Source organism: Xenopus laevis, chromosome 6S (genome assembly GCF_017654675.1).
Source record: "Xenopus laevis strain J_2021 chromosome 6S, Xenopus_laevis_v10.1, whole genome shotgun sequence".
NCBI classification, from domain to species: domain Eukaryota; kingdom Metazoa; phylum Chordata; class Amphibia; order Anura; family Pipidae; genus Xenopus; species Xenopus laevis.
This window is the reverse complement of record NC_054382.1, coordinates 52,823,453-52,831,047: the sequence shown is the minus strand read 5'-3', so window position 1 is coordinate 52,831,047 and position 7,595 is coordinate 52,823,453. Positions and strand designations below refer to the sequence as shown.

Genomic DNA, 7,595 nt, shown 5'->3' with positions numbered 1-7,595 from the left:
ATAGTTTTCCTTTAAAGCGTATTAAAAGTACGTGCACTTTTGTCAGATGTGACAGCAATAATAACTGTGCAAAAATGTGTGTGCACTTGTTGGCTACGTCACATGTTACGGAAGAGGCGCATGCGCAATTGAGACGAAGCGCAGGGAGGATGTGACGCATGGTTTTGAAAATGGCCACGCCAAAGGAAGAAAATAGATAGAAAATAAATACAGGGTTAATTCTATGGTATTGGGATGTGGTCTGGAGGCCCTATTCCAACACTGGTACAACTGTTAATCCCTGCATGGTACCTTGTATATATACACCTTTAAAAATGTGTCTGAATTCTCTTAGTCAGAATGATGCACCTAAAATTTTTCCTAGCACTTTCAATGTGTGTTGTACTGTATTCTGATATGTTTTTCTCTATCTAGATACTCTTCTAATATCATTAATTTCCTGAACTGGAAAGCATTGTGACCATTATATCGGTAAGTCCATTCATCACAGTTTCTCTCAAGCAAGATACCAAGCAGCAGAGTCCTTAAAGGGGTGGTTCATCTTAAAGTTAACTTTTAATATGTTATAGAATGACCAATCCTAAGCAACTTTTCAATTGGTCTTCATTTATTTTTTTATAGTTTTTTTTAATCATTTGCCTTCTTCTTCTGACTCTTTCCAGCTTTCAAATAGGGGTCTCATCCCATCTAAAAAAACAAATGTTCAGTACAGCTGCAAATGTTATAGTTATTGTTACTTTTTATTACTCATCTTTCTGTTCAGGCCTCTCCTATTCATATCCCCATCTTGCATTCAAATCAATGCATAGTTGCTAGGGCAATTTGGGCCCTATCAACCAGATTGCCGGAAAGTGCAAACTGGAGAGCTGCTGAACAAAAATTTAACTAAAAAACTTCAAATAATAAAAAATTAAAACCAATTGCAGGTTGTCTCAGAATAATACTCTCTAGGTCATACTAAAAGTGAACAACCCCTTTAAGGAAGGGGAAGTTCCAACAGTGGAAAGCACAGCCATTCCCCCCCCCCCCGGACAGAGGTGCTGCCTGAATAAAATACTAAGGGATGTGCTCTTGCACACACTATGGTTAGTTTTATTAGGAACCCATTAAATACCTGTGTGTGTTTTATTAGATTCTGAAGGAATCTAAGAATATCCTGGAGGATGTTCACAGGGTGAAAATGCCCTGGTTGGAATCAAAAGCCAGGACTCCAGTGCTGCAAGCCAGTAATGTTGACCATTAGCCAATCTAAATAATTAAATAATATCAGTGAGATAAAAAAAATCCTGATAGGACTTTTTTGCTAACTCCAAATAAGTCTTTCTTTCCCCTTGTCTTTGTTGTGGAACATGCATTTTTAAAGGGATTCTGTCATGATTTGTATGGTGTAGTTTTTATTTTTAGCTGTAATATTGGTGTGTAGGCAGCCATCTCTGGTCATTATGCCTAATCCTGTGCTTTCAGAGAAAGCCAGCACTTCACAATGGTTCTGCTTTCAGATAACCTATTGTTTCTCCTGCTCAATATAACTGGAAGAGTCGCAGTGGGACTTGGATTTACTATTGAGTGTTATTCTCATATACCAGAGAGCTGACATCTTATGTCATGGAGCTGTTATTTGGTTCTTTCAATTGTTTTGTTGATAGGCTGCAGTGGCTGCAGTTTACTGGTGAAGAAATGTATTCTTCATAAATATTTTCAGAGAACACAAGGGCAGCACTAAAGATTAAAATAAAGAAGGTTTCATCTTCAAGTACAGTTTTTTCCCTACTCTTAAGAACAATGAAGGAGAGTATTAGATAGCTGGGCCAACAGAAAGTTTTAGGAAATATTTGAAGCATTTCAAAGGGGATGTAAAGTCAAACATAAAAGCCCTGTTTCAGTTTTTCCACTGAAAAAGAAGCTATATTAAATAGTCATTCACTAATATAAAAAATGTAACCTTTTACTTGCAATTCCCCATTTGTTTTCTTGCAATTCTTTCTAATTCTTTCTGGCTGAAAGCTGCTCCGGTTCTGGACAGCAGGTTGTTTCATGTGATGATGGTCAGAAACAACCCTACATTCTTCCTCTTGTCCAGAGCATCAGAGCAAATGGAGAGAAGGGGGGTCACAGGCAAAAATGTTACTTTTTATAAAAATGCTACAAATTTTTCAATGAATAAATATTGAAACCATGATTGTATATTTTGGCTTTGCATCCCATTTAAGCAAAAAGATAATGAAAGCTAGGTAATTGATAGAACAGGTATGGGACCTGTTATGCAGAATGCTTGTAACCTTTGGCTTTCTGGATAAAGTGTCTTTCTGTAATTTGGATCTCCATACCTTAAGTCTATTAAAAAAAGTAAACGTTAAATAAACCCAATAGCATTGTTTTGCCTCCAATAAGGAATAATTATATCTTAGAAACAAATACAATGTAATATTGAAATATAATATATGGTATTAAGTGGCATATTAAATAATTTAGATTTTTTATAAATTTTTTATTAAAATGGAGTCTATGGAAGATGGCCTTCCTGTAATTTTGGAAGCTAAAGCTTTCTGGACAATGGGATTCTGGAAATGTATCCCATACCTGTAAGACATCCAGTACAACATTTGTTCAGAGGCTAATTTGATTACTATTATATTTGTATTATAACTTGTATTACCGTATATTAGTTATCTATTATACATATTATGTATTATAATTATGATTATATTACATCTATCATGATTTATGATGATTTATGGAGCATTTCCCCCTCTAAGGCAAGGTGTTTTTTTGCTTTCCTTTATAAACTATATAATAATAACTAGAGAGGTACATTTCCTGAAGAAAATGTGAGTGGTGCTTGCCGTGGCAAAACTCAGGCCCCCCATATATGTTGGGTGTCTTGCCCAGTCGCCCCTGGTGCCTAGAGAGTACACAAAGTCGGTAGAATCCGGATTAAACCGGTGAAATTTAAAGCCAACCAAATTTTACCATTGAAATCAATCCAAACAAACTGGCTATTTTTGGCTCCGCCCACTTTTAAAAATTTGCAACCCAGTCACCAAATGGACCAAGTTTGAGCACTCTTACATTAACAGTGTAAGAATGACAGGAATTTAAATATTCCCATTGAATAGCGTTAGGTAAAATTTGATTGGCTGTCTTAAGCTCCGCCCATTTTTCTGAATTTTAACCCCAGTTACCTAGTCATGGTCAGTGCCAAGTTTGGGGCCTCCGGTTTTAAAACTGTGAGAACGGCGGTAATCAAAAATTTTACATTGAAGTCAATAGGTGAAAACGGATTGGCTGTTTATGGCTCCACCCACTTTTCCTAAATTTTGACCGCAGTCACCCAGTGAGTAATTGAGCCAAGTTTGGTACACCTAGCATTTAAACCGTGATAATAGCAGCAGTTTATCATTTTTCATTAAGGTCAAAGGCTGAAATCTGATTGGCTGTTGTTGCCCCGCCCCTTTTTTTCCTAATTGTGAACCACAGTCACTCAGTGACTAACATACCAAAGTTTGGGAATGCTGTCATTTAATGTGTAAAAATGGCAGCATTTCTATTTTTTTCTATTGAAAATCAATGAATGAAATTTGATTGGTTGTTGGTGGCTCCGCCCACTTTTTCTAAACTTGAAGTGGAAACCCCCAGCGACCACATTTGTGATATTCAAGGTCCCTGACATCAATACTGAGAGAATGGCAGCCTTCTTAATTTTTCCCATTAAAACCAATCAAAGAAATCTGATTGGTTGGTTTTGGCTCCACCCACTTTTCTTAATTTTAATCCCAGTCCCCCAGTGACCAACTGTGCCAACTTTGAGGAGGCTGCCATTAACCGTCTAAGAGCGGCAGCAGTTTAAAATTTTCCTATTTAATTGAATGGCTGAAATTTGATTGGCTGTTGTAGACTCCGCCCACTTTTTGTAAATTTTGGCCGCAGTCACCCAGTGACCCACGGTGTCAAGTTTGGGAGCTCTGGCTTTATTACTGTGAGAATTACAGCTGTTTACATTTTCTCATTGAAGTCAATAGGGAAAATCTGATTGTTTGCGGCTCCGCTCACTTTTTTGGGTCCCCAAAATAGGACAGAAAAGTCACAACACCCCATTCCCGAATAAGCTGAACGGTTTGACACCTCATTCATGGGTCTGCGACAAACTAATTATTCGATAAATTCCCCATTATAAGTCAATGGGGCAAATTTGGGGACCTCTCCTGCCCCGGGGGTAAAACTTATACCCTCGTGTGGGGTATCATCTGACACAGGTCGCAAACCTCTTCAAATGTGGTAAATTTAACGTTTCTACAAGATTCCCTCTCTGCGCTAGAATCCGTCAAAAGTTGGCCTCAATGTTAATCTATGGGACTTTTCGGGGTGGTTAATTGCCCCCGCAAGGGGCAATTAACCACCCACCCCTTAGAAAAGTCATACCACCCCATTCCCGATTAAGCCGCACGATTTGACACCTCATTCATGGGTCTAGGACAAACGGTGCGGGACTAGTTACGCGCCAAACTTTCATACGGAAGAAGAATAAAAATAAGTTTGCAAGATAACAGTAGTGATGCTTTGCTTCGCAAGCACCACTAAAAAAATAAGTTTGCAAGATAACAGTAGTGATGCTTTGCTTCGCAAGCACCACTAACAAGATAACAGTAGTGATGCTTTGCTTCGCAAGCACCACTAATAAAAATAAGTTTGCAAGATAACAGTAGTGATGCTTTGCTTCGCAAGCACCACTAATAAAAATAAGTTTGCAAGATAACAGTAGTGATGCTTTGCTTCGCAAGCACCACTAACAAGATAACAGTAGTGATGCTTTGCTTCGCAAGCACCACTAATAATAATAATAATGATAATGATATATAAATATAAACTTTATAACCCACTAGCAGGAACTATTTAAGGAAACTTGATGATTTTTCTAAAATGAGTTACTATATTATTGTGTCTCTGTATGACTAAGAGTAGGTACAGTAGTTGTATAGATTATTGATGTTACTTTTTATTAAAAATTGTTTCTTACAGCTGAAGATGAACCATACACTTGCAGATGCTTTGGAACTCACAACTGCAGATTACTACAACTCAGATTACGGGCTCTGTGATAAAACTGATTTGAAGCAGAAAGCAACTAAATTCCTTGTACCACTTTATATTTTTGTGTTTTTACTTGGCATCATTGGTAATGCTCTTGTCATAATAATATTGATTCAATACAAAAAGCTCAGAAACATGACAGATATCTACTTACTGAACCTGGCAATTTCAGATGTACTTTTTGTCTTCACATTACCATTTTGGGCCTATTACATTGCAAAAGACTGGCCATTTGGAGATGCACTGTGTAAAATTTACTCTGGGCTATATCAAACTGGATTTTATGGAGCAAGTTTTTGTATTATACTTCTTACACTTGATCGATATTTGGCAATTGTGCACGCTATTTTTTCTCTGAAAGTTCGGACTGTAAAATTTAGTATATGTACGTGTTTCATCCTCTGGGGAATAGTTACTTTATTTTCTCTCCCTGCATTTATATTTCATGAAGCAAAAAAACAGGACGATGTCTGGACATGCAGTCCCTATTATCCAGAAGGGCCATGGAAACTTATATTAACATTGATGATGTCTATACTTGGACTTTTCATTCCTCTAGTGGTTATGATATTTTGCTATTTAAGAATAATATATACTCTTCTTCAGTGTAAGAGTGAGAAAAAAAAGCATAAAGCTGTAAAACTTATTTTCATTATAATGGCTGTGTTTTGTATCTTTTGGATGCCCTACAACATTATTTATATTATGCACTCCTTTCAAGATCCAGACCGCAAAGATGCCTGCAATACTAACAAAAGATTAGATGAAGCAGTGCAATGGACAGAGGCCATTTCTCATATTCACTGTTGCTTGAATCCTATTATTTATGCTTTTGTTGGAGAGAAGTTTAGAAAATACCTCTTCATTTTTCGAAAAAAAATATTTCCAGGCTGGTCTTTTTGCACTGGCCCCTTAAGCACTAATATGTCTATGCATGAACGCCATAGTTCTTTGTATACTCCATCTACTAGGGAGCAAGATATCTCTGCAATTCTGTAAAGTTTCACTATCTGAGATTGTTTGGCTTAACTAAGGAATGCATTACCACTTCATATGCATTTGTGTTAATAAGTGCAATAAGGGAAATAAATAGGTACAATAAGCGCAATAAAATACCAATTTCGTACCAACTGTATCAGGAAAATGCTCACAGTAGGTGAAATAACCAAATCCTTATATAATGGGGATAAAACATAAAACAGCATAAAACAGCTCATATGTAAAACCCTGGTTCATCAAAACCATTTTCATAATAATATACTTTTTTAGTAGCATGTGCCATTGGGTAAACCTAAATAGAAATTGCCATTTTAAGAAATAAGGGCCATACCCTGGGATCCTACGATTCATGGTGTGAACAAACAATCCAAGGCACACATACATTTTAGGTCATATGAGCCAATTAATGGACAAAGTTCTGTCTTTTGCTTCCACACTTCTTCTTGTTACAGTTAGAGCTGAAGTATTTCTGGTCAGGTGATCTCTGAGGGAGCACACAGACCACCACAAAATGGTGGCTCAAGGGGAAAGTTGTAAATATATTGTATATTTACTTAAATATATACCATTTTGGTAAGAGTATTTAATATGCCACTTAATACCATATATTATCTGTTGTCTGTATTCATTTTAGGGGTATAGTTTGCCTTTAATGCCCCATGGAGTAACTAATACTGTGTAACGTGCTAAGCCCTGAACAATCTCCTTCCACAATCTATATATGGGGCAAATTTACTAAGCAGTGAAAATTCTTCAGCGACGGCTTCGCAGGCAGCGTAACACTTCGCCAGACGAAAATTCGCTCAGACAACGCTAATTTACTAACATGCAAAGTTGCGTCCAGGACGCTGAACGCTGACGAAGTTGCAATATCGTTAATTCGGCAAGCTTAGTGAAGTTGCACCTGCGCCCGTTAGAAAATCAGCGAAGTACCGAAATTACATCACGCTGGTGAGTTTTCGCCAGCGTTAGTCACTTTGCCCTTTAGTAAATTTGCCCCATAGTCTCTGCCCACACCATGTCAACTGTAGTTCTTCACATACAAAGTGGCAGAACAACTATAAACAGATTTGCTAAGAGATTACAAACAAAAGAATAATGTTATGTGATGGATTGTTTACAGCCCTGCATCTGGTACATTTCATATATTCGCATTTAACGGGCAAATGTATTATTTATTATGATTGTTCCTACAATGCTAAAACTCCACATGAATTCGTCTGGTAGACAATGCAGTATCAATAAATGTAAAGCAAATATGGAACAACCAGTAGATATATAATGTATATTCTGCTTTGAAGTTATTTACATTAAATATGCAATAAAACTACAATGTATGCAGTTTTTTTTTATTATTTCGGATTAAACATTGTGCATTTAAATCCATAAAGGAACTAAATTGCAGAATAACACAGTAGGCTTGTTAGGTGACCACGTATTCTATTCTTTGCAGTCTCCAAAATGGAGCATGTAACCAGGTGCAGATACAAATGAAACTGAACAGGTAA

General features: G+C 36.9%; 1 protein-coding gene across 1 annotated transcript; it reads left to right on the top strand.

Annotated features, from left to right (window-relative positions):
* The first annotated feature begins 5,008 nt into the window (after nucleotides 1-5,008).
* On the top strand, nucleotides 5,009-6,362 carry LOC108695212 (C-C chemokine receptor type 5). Its single transcript, XM_018223586.2, has one exon. It carries the CDS (start codon nucleotides 5,023-5,025, stop codon nucleotides 6,085-6,087), a length of 1,065 nt encoding a protein of 354 aa, XP_018079075.1. The 5' UTR covers nucleotides 5,009-5,022; the 3' UTR covers nucleotides 6,088-6,362.
* Nucleotides 6,363-7,595: the final 1,233 nt, after the last annotated feature.